The 26,321-nt window shown below is 38.1% G+C and overlaps 1 protein-coding gene across 2 annotated transcripts; it reads right to left on the bottom strand.

Annotated features, from left to right (window-relative positions):
- Positions 1 to 1,518: 1,518 nt before the first annotated feature.
- LOC115224288 (P2X purinoceptor 4-like) lies at positions 1,519 to 25,353 on the bottom strand. Of its 2 annotated transcripts, XM_029795112.2 has the most exons (8): positions 24,963 to 25,346; positions 18,668 to 18,821; positions 17,183 to 17,251; positions 13,545 to 13,617; positions 12,878 to 12,971; positions 11,922 to 12,002; positions 5,459 to 5,588; positions 1,709 to 1,843 (listed from the first exon to the last, which is right to left on the bottom strand). In XM_029795112.2, exons 1-8 carry the CDS (start codon positions 25,091 to 25,093, stop codon positions 1,838 to 1,840), a joined length of 738 nt encoding a protein of 245 aa, XP_029650972.1. In that variant the 5' UTR covers positions 25,094 to 25,346; the 3' UTR covers positions 1,709 to 1,837. The 2 variants fall into 2 exon arrangements, with proteins under 2 accessions (XP_036369178.1, XP_029650972.1); XM_036513285.1 differs by lacking the exon at positions 5,459 to 5,588 and having other exon boundaries at positions 1,519 to 1,843; positions 24,963 to 25,353.
- Between the last annotated feature and the right edge of the window lie 968 nt (positions 25,354 to 26,321).

The raw sequence follows: 26,321 nt of genomic DNA, 5'->3' as shown, positions 1-26,321 counted from the left end.
ATACATATATATATATACATCTGGATCTTTCCTTCTCCTATGTTCCCGACGAAGAGCTTGCTCAAAACGTTAAACCCTCCTTCTTTCCTTCTTTCCTGAGCGTCCAATAATACTATATTTGTTCCACGTCCTCGCGTTGTGTTTTTTTGTGCTTTCTTGTTTGGATTAACTATATATTATATATATATATATATATATATATATATATATATATATATATATATTATATATAATATTAGTATATAATATATTTATATATATATACATACATACATTTATATATATACATATATATCTAATGTAGGATAAAATTTTTCGAAAAAAATTCTATCAATGGCCAGCATATTAAAAAATACCTTTAAGGGTTAAATTTATAAACAATTTATAAGTAAGGGCAAAATATGCATGCACTTATGTACAACACTCTAACCACTTAGTCATATACCTCCCAAGGCCATCAATATTGAGGGGAGGGGCTGTAACCGATACCTATTTCTTTACTACCCACAAGGGGCTAAACACAGAGAGGACAAACAAGGACAGACAGACGGATTAAGTCGATTATATCGACCCCAGTGTGTAACTGGTACTTATTTAATCGACCCCGAAAGGATGAAAGGCAAAGTCGGCCTCGGCGGAATTTGAACTCAGAACGTAACAGCAGACGAAATACGGCTACGCATTTCGCCTGGCGTGCTAACGTTTCTGCCAGCTTGCCGCTGTAACAGATACCATTGACCTCAATACTTGGCATCAAAAAAAAAAACAAAGGCAATGCTGGCCTTCACAGGATTTGAACTCAGAATGTGGCAAACTTGAGGAAATACTCTGCAAAGCATTTTATCAGAGGTTCTAACGGTTCTGCCAGTTTGCTGCCTTCCTTAAATAATTGTTTCTAATTCAGGCAATTTTAAGGGTGTGGTGTGGAGGGGGTAAGTTGATTTTATCAGATCACCCCCACCTCCTCGCCTCGCCCAGTAATTAATTAGTACTTCTTTTATTAGCCTTGGAAAATGAAAGACAAAAGTTGACCTGAAAAGAATAAACTCAAAGTTTTTTTTTCCTATGCTCAAACAATTTTGCCCGTTCCTCACCTTCCTAACCTCACAGCTTCTAATTTAGACTCAAGGCCAACAGTTTCGAGGCAACCCCAGCATATAGCTGGTACTTTATTCAATTAACTCTAAAAAAGATGAAAAGCAAAGTCAATCTGAACAGGATTTGAACTCAAAACACAAAGAGCTGAAAGAAATACTGCTAACCACTTTCCCACCAGTCTAACGAATTATCATTAGAAGAAAAATGAAAAGCAAAACTGATCTTGGAGGGAAAGAAAGTCAGAATTTTGAGTCAATTCCATAAAAAGCATTTGTTTCACCAAAATCTGTATTAATTTGGCTTTTATGAAAGCAGAAAAGATATGAAGACAAGGAGAAACATGTCCAACAAGAGGAAGCAGGTCTCTAAGAACATTTGTTTCAGAGTGATTGTGTAGGAATATGGAAATATTTTGGTTATGAGACAGAATTCTCCCTATGTCTCCCTATGAAATATGATGCACCAAGATAGATCCCTAACAAGGCATTTAACCAAACACCCAGAAGTAAACGGAAGAAAGAGAAAGAGAGAGGCATGAAAGAGAAAGAGAGAGGGCAAGTTGGAAAATGAAATGTAAACAAATCTCCTTACCATTTTCAGAATGCTTTCGGTACTGTCATCGCCTCTTACTAAGTCTAAAATATCCTGAATTATAAAGATGGGGCAAAAACGATTTGTAGCATTTCGGGGATCATAACGGCAGGTCATCAGCTGACGATTATTTTCAAAACCAATTATGTTACGTCTGAAATTGGATGGAGAGAGTGAGAGAAGAAAAAAAAATCACTAAAAGATAACTGAGATATCAGGCAGAAGAAGACTAATAATTAAGTCGTTAGTTAATCAGTCACTGGCCAATAAACACATGTGACCATGGAACTGATGGTTGCCACATTACAACATGTAGCTTTTTGGAAGATCTATATTCCTCAGGTTTGAGTATTGATCTATAATTTGTCTCCAATAATTGCTGCCCTGCTGACTTTGAACTCACAAGAGAGACGTCCCTTTTAGACAATTTCATAGGTACATGTGTCAGATTCCCTTTTTTGTATATCCTTTTTGCATAAATTAAGCAACATTTTGGCCCTTCATGTTCATGTTTAGCTATTTTGGATTTAGATTTTGCTTCTGGGTTAGGATCTTTTTCTGAAACTCAGACAGATTCTGCAATGAGAATCATCAGATCATCAGTGTATGAAACTTCCTAACTTATGTTACAGTCTCAAGAATTATAATGAACCGAAGCCTTTCTTGGACACTGAATTCTTCAAAGAACATTCATATACAGGCCTAATACAAATGTTACAAGACATTTTTTAGAGGACAGTATGGTTTGGTTTGGAGGAAAGGGTTGTGTTCAAAGCCTTCTCAGTCCTCCAAGACTACAGGTTATCATTCTGGTGCCAACTCTTTACAATGGCATTCAAAACCATGAGCAGTGTTGTAACAATATTTACAGACATCATAGACTGTATCTAAGAATAGGTAACTCAACATATTGGTATGAAATCTCTCAGCATCAAACACCAGATGTGTGATTTCTTACATCTTGCTTTATACAATTTCAACGGTAGCCTCGACCCCTGAGAATCACTGGTTGCCTTTGTGCCTCTTCCACATCACTTGTCTCTCTTCCTCTTATCTCTATATTCTGCTCTCCTCCATGCCCTGCACTAACCATCATTACCCCCACCAGACATCATAACAAGATTCTTATGAAAACCATTTTACAGATCAACAGATGCAAACTAAAAATGTTTGTTCTTAAGTTTGGATGCTGTGAGGAGAGGAATCTGACATTACAAGACCGGACCTTCATCTGAAGAAAGAGATTTTTCCAACCGAGGTGTTTAGAAACTACCAAGAATCCTTAAGAACAAAGTCAAAATGAGGAAGGAATGGTAAACATATGGACTGGGGCCGAATAATGTATAAAGAATAAAAAAAGAGGAATTAAAAGAACTCATATTTTCTGTGGCTTAATTAGAAGTCAATTAATAAAAGGAATGAAGTGGTTGTCTGTGTGGGTGAGTGGGCAGGTTGGGGAGAGGTGATGGAGGGAAGGGGTTTCTTCGCTAAGAATTTCTTTTGCAGTTGTGTCCCTACAGATACTGTATCTGTCATTCCACATTTTGGCAAAAAAAGCAAAATAAAAAAAAAATATCAAAGGTGAAGATAAGCTTTTTATGGCTCTTCAGATTTCAGAAAGGACCCAACTCAGCTGTAAAAGAACTGCAATTATTAAGGGTAGCAGCTGCACTACAACTACTACTACTACTGCTGTTGTTACTACTACTACTACTACATCATCATCATCATCATCATCATCAGAATCGTTTAACATCTACTTTTCCATGCTGGCATGGGTCAGATGGAATTTGTTGTGGTAGATTTTTCCACAGCAGATTCTTTTTTTTTTGTTTGTTTTACAATTCAAAAAAAAAATCTCATTTAGACATTTGTGCACATTTAAAATTCAAAATATTTCCTTTTTTTTCAAATAAAAGAAGAAAATGATCAAAAGAAGAATACTTTGCAAGAATTTTAAGTCTGAAACCAAACGAGGAATAGTCAACACTGCTACTTAAAACAACTTCCTTTATATGGATTATGACTATAACATGTGTTTGGAAAATTTAACAATGAAAGCGCTTACACACACAATATGAAGACTTACTTCCAAAGGGTTCATGTTGTTCTGTTTTACTAAGATTTTTGAAACACTTGATAACTTTTAAGAAAATATTTCTTCAAATATTGTGATTGTATCAAGTAATTTTCACAAAAAAACTTATATCCATCCATCCATATATATATATATATATATATATTAAATTAGAGACAAAACCACTATTAGGCAAATCAAGTGGATATTAATTATATTTTTTTAATAATTGTTACATATTTAAATAATATAAATTAATTTATGTATTGGCTTAAGTCTTTCATTGTTTGATTTGCCTAATAGTGGTTTTGTCTCTAATTTAATATAATATAATATTTTACTATAAAATTGGATTCAATCCTAAATTTGATTTTTCCCTGTAAGTTTGGATTTATTCCCTAATATTTATTATATATATATATATATATATATATATATATATATGTATAAGAGAACAAGGTGTACGTTACGCCGCAATAATTTATGTATAAAAAATATATATAAAAATACAAAATGGGACAAGAACGCAAAACATTCAAATAGATGACACAAAAAAACGGACGGGTCATTCGAAGCCGCTAATCTTCAGTCAAGAACCGGATCATCCTCACAATTTCGGCTGATTAATCTTATTGTGAGGATGATCCGGTTCTTGACTGAAGATTAGAGGCTTCGAATGACCCGTCCGTTTTTTGTGTCGTCTATTTGAATGTTTTGCGTTCTTGTCCCATTTTGTATTTTTATATATATATATATGTATATGTATATATGTGTTTGTATGTGTATATATATATATATATATATATATAATATATATATATATATATATATATTAGAGGAAAAGGACGGCAAAAACCAAAGCAGGATGAGTGTCTCAAGTCATTTAGAATATTTAATAAGAGTAAGATGAATTTGAAGTAATTAATTAATTAATTACTTATTGGATTCTTACAGCTGTTTCTAGGATATCCCAAGTGATAGGTTAGCATCTCCATACACTGGGTATTCCATCATCAGAGACAAAGTGAGTATGTATGAAAGTTCTTGACAGGGAATTCACAGTTTGTAAAGGAATTAACTTGCAGATAGAAGAACAAAGAGTAAAACAGTAGATAGAAGAATATATACATATATATATATATATATATATATATATATATATATATATATATCACTGTGATCACCGTGACCGACCAGGCTATCAGATGTGCTACACATTACTGATCACAATGCGCTTCACATTGTTTTAGTCTTCAAATGATGCCACCCCACTGGTTAAGCGAGCAGGCCAACAGAAGAAAGTGGGAGAAAGTTGCGGCGAAAGAGTACAGCAGGGATAATGACGATGATGATAATAATAATAATAATAATAATAATAATAATAATAATAATAATAATAATGGTTTCAAATTTTGCCACAAGGGCAGCAATTCTGGGGTAGAGGATGAGTCAATTACATTGACCCCCCCAGTGTTCAATTTACTGAACTCGAAAGGACAAAAGGCAAAGTCGGCCTAGGCAGAATTTGAACTCAGAACGTAGCATCAGGTGAAATACCACTAAGCATTTCACCTGGTGTGCTAATGATTCTGCCAGCTCACCACCTTTGTGATGATGATGATGATAATAGTAATGTTAATGATTATTATAATATTATAAATAATAAATGTCCGGCACAAACGTGCTATCTACCTGAAGGGCAACGTTTTTAAAAGGTGTTCCAATGATGTCTGTGATGGTACTCATGCGAAAAATGGGGCAGGATTTCAAAGTATGGGGATCATAGGTACAGTTTTTGGACATATTCGAATCAACATTTACCCTGTATTAATGAACAAAAATAAAAATTAAAAAGAAAAAAACAGAGAGAAACAAATATTTTAAAAATCCAAGAAATAGGAGGTAAAAACAAAATATAAAAAAAGAATAAACAGAATTATATAAATTTTTTTTTTGGTTTTACATCTGTGTATCTCAGTTAATATCAAATATTTAGGAAAATAAGACAAAAAATGCCTTTTTTTAAAATATTTTGAATGCTTTGTATCCTGTTTTCAGAAACTGGTATTTCCAACTCATTGGGATGACATAATCGAATAGAGACCCCAAAGGGCTCCCCATACATATCCTGTTACTGTTACACTGGGTTCTTGAGCAAGATACTTAACTCTCAGAGGGTTTATTTTTCTTTACAGTTAAATAGATATCATGCTTAGGCACAATTCATTGCTGTACACAACAGGAAACCAGCTGTCTTAAGTTCAAATCCTTCCAGCAGATGCACAGAAAAAGGGCAGGAGACATTTTGACATCCATCCCCCCTCCCTCTTTCTTTCTTTCCCTCCCTCCCTCCCCTCTCTTTCTCCCCTTCCCCCATCTCTTCCCCCCCACCCCACTTTCTCTGTCACTTTATGTGTGTAGCATATTTCTCTGTATGTCTGTGAGGAGAAGAAAATGTTTATTCCAACTGTGATCAATTAATTAATTGCAATGTCCCCCACACTCTCCCGCTTTCTCTCTCACTGTATGTGTATATATTTCTGTGTGTGCATATGTGCCGTATGTGATTGTCTGCCTCTGCCTCCAGTGCAAAAAATGTATTGTTGCTAAAATAAATTCTACATCCAAGCTCAACCATTCCAATTCATTAGCATCCTAAACAGCAGCAACCAATTATCTGATTCCACTGAAAAATGATGTGTTCAGCCAAATAGACGTATCATCATACTCTTTTACTTGTTTCAGTCATTTGACTGCAGCCATACTGGAGCACCACCTTTAATCGAGCAACTCGACCCCGTGACTTATTCTTTTGTAAGCCCAGTACTTATTCTATCGGTCTCTTTTGCCAAACCACTAAGTAACGGGGACATAAACACACCAGCATCGGTTATCAAGCAATGCTAGGGGGACAAACACAGACACACAAACACACATATATATACATATATACGATGGGCTTCTTTCAGTTTCCGTCTACCAAATCCACTCACAAAGCTTTGGTCGGCCCGAGGCTATAGTAGAAGACACTTGCCCAAGGTGCCACGCAGTGGGACTGAACCCGGAACCATGTGGTTGGTAAACAAGCTACTAACCACACAGCCACTCCTGCGCCTATCATCATCATCATTTAACATCTGTTTCCCATGCTGGCATGGGTTGGACAGCTGAACAGGAACTGGCAAGGCCACAGCTGCACCAGATTCCATCGAGACAAAGTCTGTAAAATCTGTTTCTCTAACATGTAAAGGTTATGAAATTCAAATTGTGTTTTAAGAGATTTTCAAAGAAATTCATCTTGTCTTCATCATCATCATCATCATCATCGTTTAACGTCCGTTTTCCGCGCTAGCACGAGTTGGACGGTTCGACCGGGGTCTGGGAAGCCAGGGGCTGCACCAGGCTCCAGTCTGATCTGGCAGTGTTTCTACAGCTGGATGCCCTTCCTAACGCCAACCACTCCACAAGTGTCTTATCACTAGGATATTGGTTTATAATCTTAAACATTAAATTTTCATAAATTACCACTGACTCCAGTGGCATTAACTATAGCAGATCCAAATGTGCTGCCCCCACTTAAAAGTATTACCCATGGTGGACACCCCTCCTTTGCAATGTTTTTGGCAAAATCTTTTAATTCCAGACAATGTATTCTTTATAAATATAAAACTGAAACGGCCTGTTCATTTAAATACAAGACTGGATCATTAGCTTCTTAATTAAAACTGTTTCATTATTGTAGTTTCTGGTGCACAAGCAGAAGTGCGGGAATGAAATTTGCTTAGAGAATGCAAGCCTAGGTTCAACCCAGGATGTTCAAGGTGTTTCCAATGGCCCCCACCCAACAAAAAAACCTTTAGGGCGTGTCCTCACGTCCACTTCATCCACAGTTCTTGAGCCTGTATACACAAGCCAGATCATTCAGACTAAAATCGACAGCCATAAATGCTACATCAATTTATGTACCAAGAGAACTTTGGGGGACCAAAAATTCCCTAAGGAATGCAGCAGGATTTGAAGAGATAGTGATGAGGTTTGAATGGTTTATGCTTTTATTCTATGTCAACTTGTTTGCCAGAAAATAGGGTAGCTTGCTGAAGTGAGTTCAAATTTAATCACCAATAAAAACATGTGATTAACTGCCATCATAATCAAATGGAAAGTAATTTCTTAGACATCTGACAGAAGAAAACTAAGAAAACCAACGGCAATCTGTGACATTCTTTCACCGGTAGCCCAAATACTGTATCGATTGTCAATATAAATCAGGGTCTGTTATTGATCAAAACATAACTGGCTTCTCTTCATTCAATTAACAAATTATTGATCTGAAAGTTATTTACATCAATTATGAACTAATAAATCTAAATAAATATTTCACATTATTCTACACAAAAGATCTTCTTCAAATGTATAAACCAATGAAATTGATAGTTCAAAGAGTTCATGTCGCCTTAGATTTATATTTTTCAACTTCGTTAACATCGAAATCAAATCAAATGGAAATTGTAGTTGTGACCCCGTGCCAATACCATGTTAAAAGCGCCGTCTAAAAGTGGCCAATGCCTGTGCCACTTTGACTGGCTTCCATGCAGCTGGCATGTAAAAGGCACTATCCGATCGTGGTCGATGCCAGCTCCACTGGCTCCTGTGCCGGTGGCATGTAAAAAGCACCCACTACACTCTTGGAGAGGGTTGGCATTAGGAAGGGCACCCAGCTGTAGAAACACTGCCAGATCAGATTAGGGCCTGTCTCAGTCTACTGGCTTCCCAGAGCCCAGTCGAATCATCTAACCCATGCCAGCATGGAAAACGGACGTTAAATGATGATGATGAGGAGGAGGAGGAATGACCATTTACTGATAAGATCTGATAAAAGCACAAAACTGTACTTTTACTCTTCAGCAAACATAGACCTGATCTGTGATCGTGTGCTGGAACAAAAGCAATTGCAGCGTGGAAGGTGTTTATAAGCCATTTAAGAAACACACAAAAACCATTAGATCCTCTTCAACATTAAAATTTAATTTGCCAAAATATTTATGGTGCTATGAGACCTGACAAAATTCTGTGCTGCATTATTTCGTGTCTTCTTGAAAGTCTATAAAATTCTTATGATAAGGCGCAGGAGTGGCTGTGTGGTAAGTAGCTTGCTTACCAACCACATAGTTCTAGGTTCATTCCCACAGCGTGGCACCTTGGGCAAGTGTCTTCTACTATAGCCTCGGGCCAACCAAAGCCTTGTGAGTGGATTTGGTAGACAGAAACTGAAAGAAGCCCGTCATATATATGTATATATGTATGTATGTGTGTGTATATGTTTGTGTGCCTGTGTTTGTCCTCCCAACATCGCTTGACAACCGATGCTGGTGTGTTTACGTCCCTGTAACTTAGTGGTTCGGCAAAAGGGACCGATAGAATAAGTACTAGGCTTACAAAGAATGAGTCCTGGGGTCGATTTGATTCGACTGTGTTTGTCCTCCCAACATCGCTTGACAACCGATGCTGGTGTGTTTACGGCCCTGTAACTTAGCGGTTCGGCATAGGAGACCGATAGAATAAGTACTAGGCTTACAAAGAATAAGTCCTGGGGTCGATTTGATTCGACTGTGTTTGTCCTCCCAACATCGCTTGACAACCGATGCTGGTGTGTTTACGGCCCTGTAACTTAGCGGTTCAGCATAGGAGACCGATAGAATAAGTACTAGGCTTACAAAGAATAAGTCCTGGGGTCGATTTGATTCGACTGTGTTTGTCCTCCCAACATCACTTGACAACCGATGCTGGTGTGTTTACGTCCCTGTAACTTAGTGGTTCGGCAAAAGGGACCGATAGAATAAGTACTAGGCTTACAAAGAATGAGTCCTGGGGTCGATTTGATTCGACTGTGTTTGTCCTCCCAACATCGCTTGACAACCGATGCTGGTGTGTTTACGGCCCTGTAACTTAGCGGTTCAGCATAGGAGACCGATAGAATAAGTACTAGGCTTACAAAGAATAAGTCCTGGGGTCGATTTGATTCGACTGTGTTTGTCCTCCCAACATCGCTTGACAACCGATGCTGGTGTGTTTACGTCCCTGTAACTTAGCGGTTCAGCATAGGAGACCGATAGAATAAGTACTAGGCTTACAAAGAATGAGTCCTGGGGGTCGATTTGCTCGACTAAAAGGCGGTGCTCCAGCATGGCCGCAGTCAAATGACTGAAACAAGTGAAAGAGTGAAGAGAGTAAAGAGTACAATACATTTTATAATGGAAAAGTATTATTTGAGGGGAAGTAGATTATTATCGCTGGCAGCAGCCGCAATCACACAAAGTCTCCCTCACTGTCTCCTACATAATCTGTTTGTTCAAATGTAGGTTATCTCATATGAGAGTTAAGTGTCTGGACTATAATCTCAAAATAACAGGATAACAACACAACACTCCTTGGTCAAGGGTTTGAGCTAAAATAGGGCAAGGGGGGGGTGAAGCTTATTTGGGACATGCTGAAATATAAACTGGATCTTTTACTCGTTACTGCGACCATACTGGGGCACCGCCTTGAAGAGTTTTTCAGTTGAACAAACTAATCCCAGGACTTATTTTATTAAAGCTTAGTACTAAGTCCATGAGGTTTGTTTTGAACACTGGTTGTCAAGCAGTGGAGGGGGGACAACCCCCCCCCCCCACACACACACACTACTGTATGAGGTTTAACCAAAAAGTATCTGACCTTGAATTTTTCTTTTTTTTTTGCACAAAATAATAATGCATGATCAAAGTCCGCATGGGTATTAGGTGGCTGAGTCCTTCCTGAGCATGAGCAAAAATTCTCGTGTCTGTAGGTTGCGCCACTTACCCACAGTGATGCATTGAGTACAGACGTGAAGAGTGTACTGTGCAATTTTTCTGTTTGAGTCAAGATGACTGAGTGTTTTGAGTAAAGATACCGTAACAAATTCTGCCAAAAACTTGGTGAGATGCAAGCCAAGACTATTGAGAAGATTCGGAAGACCTTTGAAGATGATGCTATGAGAAAAACACAAATAAAGGAGTGGTACAACCAGTTCAAAGATGGCCACACCTCAGAGGACAGTGAGCCATAAATATGCACTACAAGGTGAGACAATTAACAAAGAATAACACCTGGGGGTTCTTTGTTGCCTTCTTGAAGCTGTGTGGCAAAAACAACCTGACCTGTGGGCAGCAAAGAACTGGTAACTCCAAGACAATGTTCCTGCTCATTCCACCCACGTCGCCCGAGCATTCCTTGTCAAGCAAAACACACCACTTGTTCGTCAGGCTTCCTACTCACCAGACTTGGTTCCATGCAACTTTTGGCTTTTCCCAAAGCTCAAAGGGAAAAGATGTGAGTCAACAGAGGACATTAAGTAAAATTCAATGGCACAGCTCTACAGAATCCCAAAAGGTGATTTCCAGAAATGTTTCCAGCAGTGGCAGGAATGCTAGTAGAAGTGTGTAGACTCAAAAAGGAAAAACACTTTGAAGAAGACTAAATCAAAATAGGGAGTTTTTTTTTAATATTACTTGTTTTGTGGTCAAAGGTCTGATACTTTCTGATTACACCTCATACATCCAAACAAGATGTTCAAACTAAATTTGAGAAATGGTTTCCTTTTGTCAAGAGCAGTTTGCTGCATTGGTGAATAGTCAAAGGCATTGGAGAGCATAAAAATGTAGTTGAGAATAAGTTAAGCTGACATAGAAGACAGGAGACCATCTGAATATTGGAGAAGGTTTGTTTGTATCAAGATGATTTGTGTTGGGTATCAAAATGCCAACATCGTGACCACTGTTCAATGATCTGTGGATACTGTTAAGGTTTTAAGACATGACATGGCTTATTGCCAGAGCCGGCAGGAAAGGGCATAGCAAGCATTCTGACAACATCCACACACTGGGGTTCATCCAACAACTGCAAAACTAGGTGACTGAAGATCCGAGAACAGGAACCTGGGTCCTGAATGGAGACCATCGCTACCACTCATGCAGGAGACACAAGAAGCCATTTCTGACAGCAGAAGTCAAGGAAAACCACTTGGCAAAGACAAAGAAGTGTGTGTGTGTGTGTGTGTGTGTGTGTGTGTGTGTGTGTGTGTGTGTGTTTACCTGCATATGACAGCAGAGTCTTAGAAAATAATTAAAAATCTTACCTGGAGACATTGAATTTAGGGAAATGAACATTGTTCTTGATGAAGATGGTGAAATTAGCTGCTGATTTCAGTAAGGGCTCACTACAAGAGACAATAATTATCAAGTTAGTAGTAGTAGTAGTAGAGGAGGGAAGTGTCTGAGCAAACTCTAAAGATAGAGAAAGGTAATCAGAAGGGAGAACACGGACGAAGAATCACTTCATAAAAACCAGTAAATGTGTTTCTTATTGGCATAATGTCTCTCCTGAGATACAACAAAGTTTTATTAACACATTAAGTCCCGCTGTCCTATAAATAGGACACTAAATGAGAACATTAAATAAGCTATATCACATTATCCCAGTGTCCTATTTATAGGACACGGAGTGTTTCCATTTCTACTTGAAGTAAAAGTGTTTTAATAATTATTTTTTTCCTTTTAACATATTTTCAATCATCTGTAAAAATTTAAAAGTAATATTCAGAAATTTAAGTATTCTGGGACTTAAAGGGTCAATGCAATTGTGGCATGGAAGACATTATATTGGCCTTTGAAAAACACACAAAGACATGATTTCATTCAACCCTTTATTATTTGGTGTCCAAATTTTCGTTGCACCAACTACGGCCTGGCTTTTGAATGGCCGACATGTGTCATCCACCCTGTAACTATTCTAGTTTCAACACAGTCTCAGATCAAAACACCTGTCTGGCAAGTACACCTGTGAAACTTTTATGAACAATCTCTCCAAAAATTGTTGTGATTTTCATAGTTGCAATGCAATGCAAAAGCAAACAATTTCCAGTGGAATCTACTTATTGCATGTCAAGCAGAAGGACCTGTTTTTCTGTTTTCTGTTTTTTTTTTGTATTTTTTGTATTATTTGGGTATGAACTTATTTTTACAGTTTTTGTTAAAAATCAGAAAAAAAAAAGAAAAAGCAAAACAGGTAAAAAGTTATTCAACCAACACTTACCTTAAAGTATCATTTTCAAATGGACACCAGGCATAAATCTCACAGACTTTAGTGCCATTTTGGGAAGAGTTTACACAGAGACCAGTTCTGAAGCCTGGAAAATATAAAATCACTTCACATAATCTAGAACCTTTTGAATGCATCATCATCAAAACCACCACCACCACCATCATCATCACCACCACCACCACCATCACCACCACCACCATCATCATCACCACCAATAAAAATTCATTCCTAAGTTTCAGATTGAGTTCACTTACATTTCAACACCCTTAACCCTTTTAATACCAATCCACCTGAAAAAGGCCTTGGTTCTATGTTACAAACTTTGCATTTTAAAAGGATCTAAACTATAACCTTCCATCAAAATGGTATTTATCATTATTAAGCTGGTGTTTGGAAAATACCAACCTGAAATTTAGAAAATTTATTCAAACAAATGTGGTGTATTTTAACTGAAATGTAGTAACAAAAAGCTTAATACCCCAAATTGTTTTGGCTGTTTATCAACCCCCTTGGATATCTACATGGACCCTGGGGTTCACTTTTGACCGTTTGGCCAACCCCTAATCTAAACAAAGATCCATTTTATTTCAACACAATGTTTAAGGTGTCCTGGATCAGGATAATCTTGGACTGAACGTAAATCCACAAAACTACTTACCATCGCCACTTGGTATCTTTGTTTCAGCTGGGCAGTCAGCGTCGGAGGTACAAAAGTCACCGGAAGCAACATCCTGCAACACATAGACATTGATATTTAAACAGGACTCTAAGAATTTACACAGACTAACTTATATACTTTCAGGATTTACATAACTATGATATATATGTGTATATAAAGGCGGCGAGCTGGCAGAAATGTTAGCACGCCGGGCGAAATGTGTAGCCGTATTTCGTCTGTCGTTATGCTCTGAGTTCAAATTCCACCGAGGTCGACTTTGCCTTTCATCCTTTCGGGGCCGATAAATAAAGTACCAGTTACGCACTGGGGTCGATGTAATCAACTTAATCCCTTTGTCTGTCCTTGTTTGTCCCCCTCTATGTTCACCCCTTGTGGGTAGTAAAGAATTATATATACTTTCAGGATTTACATAACTATGATATATATGTGTGTATATATATATACACACACCTGCTTTCCATGCTGGCATGGGTTGGATGGTTTTAGTGAGGACTATTCAGAAATTACATCCATTTATTCTCCATTTTCTTCCCCTTGTTTTTCCCTCTGTTAATAATTTCAATAATCCTAAACATATACAAATGACTTTACCATTATATGATACGGATTGAACCAGTGGAATACCTTGGATTATATAATCCCTAAAGCAAACTTAACATCCTCGAATTAACTATGTGTATATATATATACTCTTACTCTCTCTCTTTTACTTGTTTCAGTCATTTGACTGCGGCCATGCTGAAGCACCGCCTTTAATCGAGCAAATCGACCCCAGGACTTATTCTTTTGTAAGCCCCATACTTATTTTATCGGTCTCTTTTGCCGAACCGCTAAGTAACGGGGACATAAACACACCAGCATCGGTTGTCAAGCAATGCTAGGGGGACAAACACAGACACACAAGCACATACACACACATATATATATATACATATATACGACAGGCTTCTTTCAGTTTCCGTCTACCAAATCCACTCACAAGGCTTTGGTCGGCCCGAGGCTATAGTAGAAGACACTTACCCAAGGTGCCACGCAGTGGGACTGAACCTGGAACCATGTGGTTGGTAAACAAGCTACTTACCACACAGCCACTCCTCGTCTTGGCTTAACAGCCCTCAACATTTGTTTTTACTGTTTTGTGCTCACTGTCCTGTCCTTGTTACCACTTTCACCCTCCACAATAAAATCCCAAATTTTATTTTAATTTGCTTTGCAGGAAGGACTGTTTCAATGAAGTCGTGTCTTGTCCTTACCTTTGAAACACGGAGTAGATGAAACAGGGGACAACTGATGAAGGGGAATATTCTTTATGTTGCATGTCTCATTTCTCTATATTTTTTGTTGTTTGAAAAAAGTTCGTTTCTATGTTTTTGTTTTTATGTTTTCGTTTCTCATTGTGTTCAACGTTTTTTTGATGTCCTGTACTCAGATATGCATGTATATCAGTGGTTTTCAACCAGGGTTTCACCAGTACAGTCCAGGGGTTCCGCAAGAAGTTACAAAACTGCTAAAATCGACAGTAATTTTTAATTCTCCTGTGCAGATATGTGTGCATAAAACAATTAAATTATTGCACAGGAGTTCCTCGAGCCAGTGGAATGTTTCCTTGGGGTTCCGCTTCAGCAAAAAGTTTGAAAAGCACTGATGTATATATACATATATAAGTAGGTATGTACATATATGTATGTATATATGCATATATTTATACATTTTATATATATATATATACATACATACACACACACACATATGGAGATGCACACACATGCATATATATATATACACACACACACATATATATGTATATACACACACATATACATACATGCATGCACATAAATAGCTAGATAAGATATACATATTTACGCACACACAAACACACACACGTACACACATGCAAAGTTTTACAGATCCATTTTCATCTTTCTTACAAATCAATTTAACATTGGATACACACAGTGGATATTGGATATTAGATAACAGGATGTTTCTTTTTAAGATAATCAACTTTGTTATCAAATACTTGGTTATCCAATACTTGAGGCAAAACAGCTTGCTTAAATGATAAACTGTAACTGTTACTCTGTAAGAAACTTACTCGACTGACCAATATATATATATATCATCATCATCATCATCATCGTTTAGCGTCCGCTTTCCATGCTAGCATGGGTTGGACGGTTCAACTGGGGTCTGTGAAGCCAGAAGGCTGCATCAGGCCCAGTCTGATCTGGCAGTGTTTCTACGGCTGGATGCCCTTCCTAACGCCAACCACTCCATGAGTGTAGTGGGTGCTTATATATATATATATATATATATATATATATATAGATAGATAGATAGATAGATAGATAGATAGATAGATAGATAGATAGATAGATAGATAGATAGATAGATAGATAGATAGATAGATAGATAGACAGACAGACAGACAGACAGATAGATAGATAGATAGATAGATACCTATTTTGTCTGACTTCATCATCATTTAACGTCTTCCTTCCATGCTGTCATGGGTTGGACGGCTTGAGAGGAGCTGGTTGGGCAGAAGACTGCACCAAGCTTCAGTGTTTGCTTTGGCAGGGTGGATACCCTTGCTAACACCAACCACCCCACAGAGTGGACTGAATGCTTATGTGGCACCAGCACAGGAGAGGTCAGTTTGGCATGGTCTTTACAACTGGATGCTCTTCCAAATGCCAATCACTTTACATTGAGGACTCGATGCTTTTTATGTAGCACCAGCACTGGAAGGGTCACCAAATAACTTGTAAGACTAAGACCCTTTGAGAGAGGAGGGGGTATTGAGTAGGTGGTAATCTTGTGGCATATGTGTGTGTATACATATATATATATATATATATATATATATATATATATATATAAACCAGCTTAGAGAAGAAGAAGAAACAAAACGAAACCAAACGAATCGAATCGAATCGACGCGAGGGCGCTCAGTCATACAATAGTGTAATAAATAAAATATATGCATACATACAAACATATATGTACGTACCTACATCTACATGTATACATACATGCATATATAAATATATATACGTGTGTACAGGACACCACAAATAGACGTAGAACTCAACGAGAAACGAAAAAGTAAAAACAGCATGGAACGGACCATTCCTTTAACAACGAAAAAACAGAGTACAAGACAACTACACAAGGAAAAATCCCCTTCATCAGCCGTCCCTAGTTCAACTCCAACGTGTTTCAAAACTTAGTTGGAAGAGGATGCGTGGCGTTCAATCATATAATAATATAAATAATATATATATATATATACTTGCAAATCTACCCATCTATGATGTAGGCATAAAATGAGGGAGTGAAGGCATAACAGCAGTATGTATTGAGAAATATCTTCCTTATTAATCCTCTTGGACCTTAATCATGGTGATATCTTCCTTATTAATCTTCTTGGACTTTATCCATGGTGATATCTCCTTTATAGTATCAGTGAACACCAGTCACACTTTTATCACCTCACACTTTCACTCTACTCACAGTAATAGCCGTAGCATTGACAACAGTAGCAAGAACAACAATAAAAGCATTTCTAGTAGTAGTAGTAGTAGTATTATTAGTAGTAGTAGTTTACTTACCTGGGGACACCTTTGAGTCTGGTTGTAAGTTATAACAGCATTGGTCATTACAAACACAGCCCCGTTCTCCTGTAAAATATCAAGATATGTTCGAATTTACAGGAACCAAAAGACAAAGGACAGGTGAATGAACAAGAAGCAGGTGTATTCGTTTGATGCTTGGGAAGAACGGAAAAGTCTTTGACATTTTGAACCTGTGCTCTTTGACAGAAAGGATTGAGGGGAAGAAAATGGAGAAAGAATGAAAAAAATCAGAGAGAGGGAAAAATGTATAGGAGTTAATGGATCAACACATACACACACATACATACATATATCATCATCATCATCATCATCGTTTAGCATCCGTTTTCCATGCTAGCATGGGTTGGACGGTTCTACTGGAGTCTGTGAAGCCAGAAGGCTTCATCAGGCCCAGTCAAATCTGGCAGTGTTTCTACGGCTGGATGCCCTTCCTAACGCCAACCACTCCGTGAGTGTAGTGGGTGCTTTTTACCATCATCATCATCATTTAACGTCCACCTTCCATGCTGGCATGAGTGGGATGGTTTGACAAGAATCAGCCAGGCAGCAGCCTGTGCCAGACTTCTGTAACTGTTTTGGCAGAATTTTTACAGCTGGATGCCCTTCCGAACACCAACCCCTTTACAGTGTGGACTGGGTACTGTTACTGTCATACAAGCAGTGTCCTTCATTTCCAGTCTTCCATGAAAACATGTCTGGTCACGGGGAAATATTGGAAACAGGTGAAGGTTGGTGAAGGTATCCAGCCAAAGAAAACCTGCCTCAACAAATTCTATCCAACCAAGGCGCAGGAGTGGCTGTGTGGTAAGTAGCTTGTTTACCAACCACATGGTTCCGGGTTCAGTCCCACTGCGTGGCACCTTGGGCAAGTGTCTACTACTATAACCTCGGGCCAACCAAAGCCTTGTGAGTGGATTTGGTAGACGGAAACTGAAAGAAGCCCGTCGTATATATGTATATGTATATATATGTGTGTGTGTGTTTGTGTGTATGTGTTTGTCCCCCTAGCATTGCTTGACAACCGATGCTTGTGTGTTTATGTCCCCGTTACTTAGCAGTTCGGCAAAAGAGACCGATAGAATAAGTACCAGGCTTACAAAAGAATAAGTCCCGGGGTCGAGTTGCTCGATTAAAGGCGGTGCTCCAGCATGGCCGCAGTCAAATGACTGAAACAAGTAAAAGAGTAAAAGAGTATGCAAGCATAGAAAAGCGAACATTAAAACAATGATGATGATGATGATGATGATAATGGACTGGTAGAGTCGAGGGTAAAATGTTTTCATTAGATACCAAATCCCACCAAAAATTAAAGGATACAAATCAATCGTTTCTCTGCTATTGCTCAATCACTTTCATTATTAGCAGCATTGCAGTTAATCTGGTTCCATAGAGAAACCAAAGAATCCAGTTCACCAAAATGTCACTAACCCTTTTTAAGAAATTATTTTCGGTTTATCTCACCTGAGGTGGAACAACATAGTCTGCCACATCCCAGATTCCAGGTTTGTCTGACAAAATTGTTCGGTTTGTCAAAGAAATGCCTTTTACTTTCGTGCTGATAGATCCAACTACATAATCAAATTCTTGGTAACCTTTGTTGTAGATAATAACATACCTGTCAAAGACAGAAACATATAACGATAATGCTGTAATTAGTGGAAGAATCTAATTTATGTACAAAAGACAAAATATTTGTCTACCTTGCTTTTTGAATAAGATATTTACTTTTGTGTATACTTCAGGGTATTTCAGAAACTGGGTGGCACATTTTTTTTTTCAATACAAAGGAATTATATCGACCAAACTTAATACCTTTCATATATTTATATGTGGAGGCGCAATGGCCCAGTGGTTAGGGCAGCGGACTCGCGGTCGTAGAATTGCAGTTTTGATTCCCAGACCAGGCGTTGTGAGTGTTTATTGAGCGTAAACACCTAAAGCTTCACGAGGCTCCAGCAGGGGGTGGTGGTGATCCCTGCTGTACTCTTTCACCACAACTTTCTCTCACTCTTTCTTCTGTTGGCCTGCTTGCTTAGCCAGCGGGGTGGCGTCGTTTGAAGGCTAAAACAATGTGAAGCGCATTGTGACCAGCGATGTGTAGCAACATCTGATAGCCTGGTCGGTCTCGGTGATCACGATGATATATTTATATATATTATTCCACTTGGACATCGTGCTATATATAAGGAGGGCCATTATGCAAGTGAAAACCAAACAAACCTGAAGCAGACTTGGATATATTATTGAAGAAGTTGTGAATGATGATGACTGATTGATTGATTGACTGAGGAATTAATCAAACAATTAATTAGTTACTTGGTCAAATTGTTAGCCGATTGCCAAATACCGTATTTTCCAGCATATAATTCAAATTTTCAGCGCCAAGTGCTCAGCCAATTAAGGTAGGCTGACTTAAAGAAAACTTTCATTTAGGTGCAACACCAACAATTTTTTGAAGGAAAGGGTTTGATGATGCCTTTGACCCCAGTACTTGGTCGGTACTTTATTTTATTGACCCCCAGATGGATGAGAGGCAAAGTTAAATCTCAGTTGGATTTGAACTCACAGCGTAAAGAATTGAAACAAATTCTGCAAAACACTTTTTTCTGACATTCTAATAATTCATGACTCCTTATGTTCTTTTATTCTTTTACTTGTTTCAGTCATTTGGTTGTGGCCATGCTGGAGCACCACCTGTCTTCAAAATTATATTATTCTAAACAAACTTCATTTTGTTTAAATTATTTTTCATAAAAATCTCAACATTATACTCTGTGGTGCCTTTCATGTTTGCATCAAATTAGTATAATCGTGTGACTAATTAATGTATTATAACACTTTAATTAATGTTGCCTGAGTTATTTTACGTCAATTCATGAAATTCTAAAATTAAAAATTCCTTTTTTCTTCCAACACAGAAACATTCTACAGAATTTTAGGATATTTTCGATGTCACATACCAGATCCAATTTTTTTCTAGAAATTCCAAACAATTTCAATATTTAAAGATTCATAACTTCTTTGCTCTTAATATCTCAAAAAATGGTTATGGTTTTCATAATTGATGTGAAAAACTACATCTGTGCAGAAATTGTTTTAAATATTTATTGTAGAATAGGAAACTAAAAAAACCTACTTTTTATGTCATTCCACTTTCCACCGGGAACAGAAGAGGTTTCACACTTTTGTTTTAACGTATGTGCCTTGAATGGGAAAGGATTAAAAATAAACTATTTAGAGGGAGCCTCTATCAGGATAGGGAACCTCTGTCAGGGTGGGGAACCTCTGTTGGGATAGGTAACCTCTGTCAGGATAAGGAACCTCTATTGGGATAGGGAACCTTTATTGGGATAGGGAACCTTTATTGGGATAGGGAACCTCTGTTGGGATAGAAAACTTCTGTCAGGGTAGGGAACCTCTATTGGGATAGGGAACCTCTGTCAGGATAGGAAACCTCTACCATGGTAGGGAACTTCTATTAGGGTAGGGAACATATAACGATAATGCTGTAATTAGTGGGAGAATCTATTTTATGTACAAAAGACAAAATATTTGTCTACCTTGCTTTTTGAATAAGATATTTATTTTTGTATATACTTCAGGGTATTTCAGAAGCTGGGTGGCACATTCTATCAGGATAGGGAATATCTATCAGTGTAGGGAGCCTTTATCAGGGTAGTGAACCTTTTCTTTTGTTATTTAATCTGAAGACTTATCTATTTTGAGAAAAAATAATGACTATTTATTGTTAATCTAGGGTTTACAACATAAATTAACATGAAATTTTGATGGAAGGTTCTGATTCAGATCCCGTAAAAACTTGAAGTTTGTATTAGAGAACCAGGGCAGTCTTGAAAGCTGGCTGGCATCAAAAAGGTTAACTTGTTTCTGACCAACGTTGGTTTTATGGTATAAATTTCTTGTTTTAAAGTGGCATAAATCAAAACCTTCCATTAAAATTCCCATTTAATTTATGTTCTAAACACCAGCTTAATAATAACAAAGTTATTTTACAAATGACCAGAAGAGAATTAATGCATTCGAGCTTTGGTGTTGGAGAAGACTTTTACGGATTCCATGGACAGCGAGGCTCACCAATGGAGAAGTTCTTAAGCAGATAGGGCCGAAAATGTCGCTAGAAGCTAGGATCACCAAGCATGGATTGGCATATTTTGGTCATATTATGCGGAGAAAATCCCTGGAGAAGGACATCATGCTCAGAATGGTCAGTGGCAAGAGAGGAAGAGGCCGACCAAGAACCCGCTGGCTTGACACCATCAAGAGTGATACCGTAATGGACATAGCCAATCTGAAAGAAGCGGCCCAGGATAGAACTGACTGGAGGACACTGATCCATCGAGTAACCGAGAGTCAACTTCGACTGAGCGGATATATATATATATATATATATATACGGAATGGTCAGTGGCAAGAGAGGAAGAGGCCGACCAAGAACCCGCTGGCTTGACACCATCAAGAGTGATACCGTAATGGACATAGCCAATCTGAAAGAAGCGGCCCAGGATAGAACTGACTGGAGGACACTGATCCATCGAGTAACCGAGAGTCAACTTCGACTGAGCGGATATATATATAATATATATATATATACGGAATGGTCAGTGGCAAGAGAGGAAGAGGCCGACCAAGAACCCGCTGGCTTGACACCATCAAGAGTGATACCGTAATGGACATAGCCAATCTGAAAGAAGCGGCCCAGGATAGAACTGACTGGAGGACACTGATCCATCGAGTAACCGAGAGTCAACTTCGACTGAGCGGATAGATAGATAGATTTTACAAAATTCATGGAAACAAAGTCAGTCGTAATGCAGTCTTCTTTCCCTTCAGGTATCACAGCATCAAGAAGGATGTCTATGTCTGCTCGTGAACTTTTAGATGTCCATGAGGTGCCAAAAAAACCCCATTAGCCGATGCATGTTACACACCGACACAAGCCATACTTATTGTGATGGCCACATTTGGAAATTTGAAAGCACTTGATAATGGAAAAACCAGTTTCCTTATCTCTAACTTTCATCTAATTCAACTGAAGTTGTTCAATAACATTCTTGTAAAACCAAAGTGATATGAAAACAAAATTTATTAAGTGCATTACGTCTATTTTGCTAGCAAATAAGCCATTTATGTAAATAAATTATTTTGCTAGCAAATAAACCATTTAAACCAGCCATTTATGCAATCTTTTTAGTTCTAATGCACATTATTACTCTACAAATTAAATATTTTTACTTTCATATATTAGTCATAAGAGATTCAGACATTCACTGTTATTTCATAATCAATTATCATTCATGAAGGGCCACTTGGACTTTTCAAAATGAATGAATGAATCCATCCATCCATCCATCCATTCAACCATTTTCTCTGTCAACTATCTGTAGGAGGGTCATGGGTGGAAGAGTCCTCACAGGTCCTAACAGAAGCAACTGTTGTTAGACTTTTTGGGTGTATTCCTAAACATAACCAACTGAGATCATAGATATTATCCGACCATTTTGTTCTTAGTCTGTCCCTAGGGTCCCTGCCAGTTTGGCTCACTTTGAAGAATCCGTCTTGCAATTCTTTCCTGCGACATTCTAATCTCATGTCTGCAAGACCAGAGCCATGACCTTTCAATCCAGAGAAGTAACAGCTGAACCTGGAGAGACAATCTGATCTCTGGTCTATGCACCTAGTCCAGTAAGGTTACTCCAGAGACCCATCAGAGAAATCGCATTTCGGCCACTTGTATTCCTGATACAACTCTTTCAGTCTGCTCATGGATGTTGGCTAATTAAATTGAAGCTAAAATAATTCTCAAACTGTATTAAAGACAGTAAGTCTGACCATTTTTAATGGCTCTTTTCTCTTCTGTGGATCAAATGTTGGGGCTGACACATCACTCTTTTACTTGTTTCAGTCATTTGACTGCGGCCATGCTGGAGCACCGCCTTTAATCGAGCAACTCGACCCCGGGACTTATTCTTTTGTAAGCCCATTACTTATTCTATCGGTCTCTTTTGCCGAACCGCTAAGTGACGGGGACATAAACACACCAGCATCGGTTGTCAAGCAATGCTAGGGGGACAAACACAGACACACAAACACACCCACGCATATATATACATATATACGACGGGCTTCTTTCAGTTTCCGTCTACCAAATCCACTCACAAGGCTTTGGTCGGCCCGAGGCTATAGTAGAAGACACTTGCCCAAGGTGCCACGCAGTGGGACTGAACCTGGAACCATGTGGTTGGTAAACAAGCTACTTACCACACAGCCACTCCTGCGCCACTGTGCAAGATCCTGCAAGTTTAGCATCCAAATTCAAACTTCTGCCTTCCATCGCTGATGAACACGGCTCCCTGGCACAGTGATGTCCCACATTAACATGCAGAATGCACTGAGAAGGTTCTCTAGTGAGGGCCAATGTTTCAATCTTCACAACACTAATTTTTATTTCTACCTTGTAGCACTCGGTAGTAAATAACCATTTAGGGTATGCTAGAGATCATGCAAATAGATCAGGTGATATTCATTTCATTGACGATTTTGTTTTTCACTTTCACTACATGATCTTAAACCGAAAGATTCCAAGTTTAGTATAAGTGAACTAGCTGTGTTTACAACGTATCTATTGAGAACTTTCTCAATTTATTATTACAAATTGAAAGCCGAAAATTATTGTAAGCAATGGGTATAGAAATTTTAGAAAAATATATTTTGCGATTGAAAAAAAATTTAATTTTAAAAAACAAATGTTTTTGCAGAATTGTAATAATTTTATTTTAAATTTAAGTCAAAAAGAAGAAAAAAAATGTTGAGAAGAAGGGGGAATAAGAAAAATGTGAAAAGCCGTTTCTTTTTCCTTTTAGTGAAGTCGCAATCTCCGTTGTGGAAAAACTTCAGAAATAGCAAGAAACTTTTGAAAAAGGAAACGAAAAAGAAAAGAAATATGAGAAAGGGGGAAAAAAAGTGGGCGAGGCATCTATTCGATCCAGTCAACGGGATATTGTCGCTAATGTCAATATTTTCACTTTCGTTATTACAACTCGAAGGAATGTCTGTCTCGCACAGACATCCTGTTGCGGCTATTGTGACAACATGTGTGAGTATTGACGAAAACATTTCGTAAGTACAATGCTTTCGATTTATCGTTGTTTCTTCAACAACAGCAAACGTTGTTAACTCAACACATATTTATGGATGTAATATTTGGATACGTCGTCAGCGTCATGTATATCCGAGATGTTTTCGGGTCCTAAAACAACCCTCAGCCAAGCAATTCGACCCAAATTGAGCAAGTTTAGGCCTGTATCCAAACGACATTTAATTGATCTCCACTAACAGCCCCCTTTTTCAGCCAGAATCATCTAGATCTAGGTCTAGAATATTTTCTTCCATCAGCCCTTTTGTTGTCGATGGTGGGTCATCTGTTCTTTCTGTAAACCCGACAAGGTTTCATAATCCTTACTTTAGACTGCGACCAGCAAACTTTCATCAAACCCCTCTCGTAAAACACCTCCATTCTCCCAGGAGCCTGTCCTTCATCAACAACTGGTACTTAGCACCAGTTATATATACCTTATATACATATGAAAACTCCCATTTTTAATCATATTGGGGGAGTACAAAGACTCTTTCTTCTTTTCTCCATCTTCTATCTTTTCTTTCCTTGTTATTTCATATAAATAAAAGAATTTAAAAACCATCAAAAACGAGAGAAAGAGAAGAAGATACAATGACTTACCCAACAATATATCCTATTATAATCAGTTGTAATAAACGATTGATGACGCCGACTTTCTTACTGTGGATGTGGACGATCTTCGGAGTATCATACTCGAAAATTAAACTCAAAATAAAATCGCAATAACCCATTACTATAATCTTGTTATTTCACTGTTGTTTCTACTGCAGCACTTGGTTATGTTTTAATCTTCTTCTTTTCCGTCGTTTTTTTAACGGAAATTCGTTCAGTTTTGGGGATGGCGTGTACCACAGTGAAAATAAAAAAAAATCTGGTCTTAATCCCGGTGGGTTGCTTATTGTGATGCGATTCGGTCACATGAGATAATTATTATTATAGGACAAAAAAGAAAAGAAAGAAAAGAAAACAAAAAGACCGATGGCCTTTCATTATCTCTTCTTCCTCCTCTTCTTCTCTTTCACTTATCAGGTGTGTTATTAAACAAAAGCAAACAAGAAAGAAAGAAAGGAAAAAAAAACCGTGGGCGATTAGTTTAGCTCGTCTCTCACACTAAACCACAATAGCAATACACAACTGTTACAGGACGAAAATATCGGTTTATATTTTATTTTATCTCTAATTTCATTTTATTTCATTTTATTCGATTTGGTATTTGCCCCGGGTTTAACATTACAATCGAATGGCAACAGCACGGCAATAAATGGCAAAGCATATTTCACTTATAAACATTATTCAATAATATCACTAAATAAAACCACTTTTAACACGATTGTAAGACATACGCATTACACGCATAGATACATAAGCACACAAGCACACACACACACGCACACACACACACACACATTTCTATATTGCACACAGGGGACTAGACATTGAGGGGGGGGGGGGCAGACAAGGACAGACAAGGGATTAAGTCGATTATATCGACCCCAGTGCGTAACTGGTACTTAATTTATCGACCCCGAAAGGATGAAAGGCAAAGTCGACCTTGGCGGAATTTGAACTCAGAATGTAACGGCAGACGAAATACCTATTTCTTTACTACCCACAAGGGGCTAAACATAGGGAGGACAAACAAGGACAGACAAACGGATTAAGTCGATTATATCGACCCCAGTGCGTAACTGGTACTTATTTAATCGACCCCGAAGGGATGAAAGGCAAAGTCGACCTTGGCGGAATTTGAACTCAGAACGTAACAGCAGACGAAATACCTATTTCATTACTACCCACAAGGGGCTAAACATAGGGAGGACAAACAAGGACAGACAAAGGGATTAAGTCGATTATATCGACCCAGTGCGTAACTGGTACTTAATTTATCGGCCCCGAAAGGATGAAAGGCAAAGTGGACCTCGGCGGAATTTGAACTCAGAACGTAGCGGCAGACGAAAT

This window comes from Octopus sinensis, linkage group LG25, assembly GCF_006345805.1.
Source record: "Octopus sinensis linkage group LG25, ASM634580v1, whole genome shotgun sequence".
In the NCBI taxonomy this organism is placed as follows: domain Eukaryota; kingdom Metazoa; phylum Mollusca; class Cephalopoda; order Octopoda; family Octopodidae; genus Octopus; species Octopus sinensis.
The sequence above is the reverse complement of the archived record's forward strand: the minus strand, read 5'-3'. Positions and strand labels throughout refer to the sequence as shown.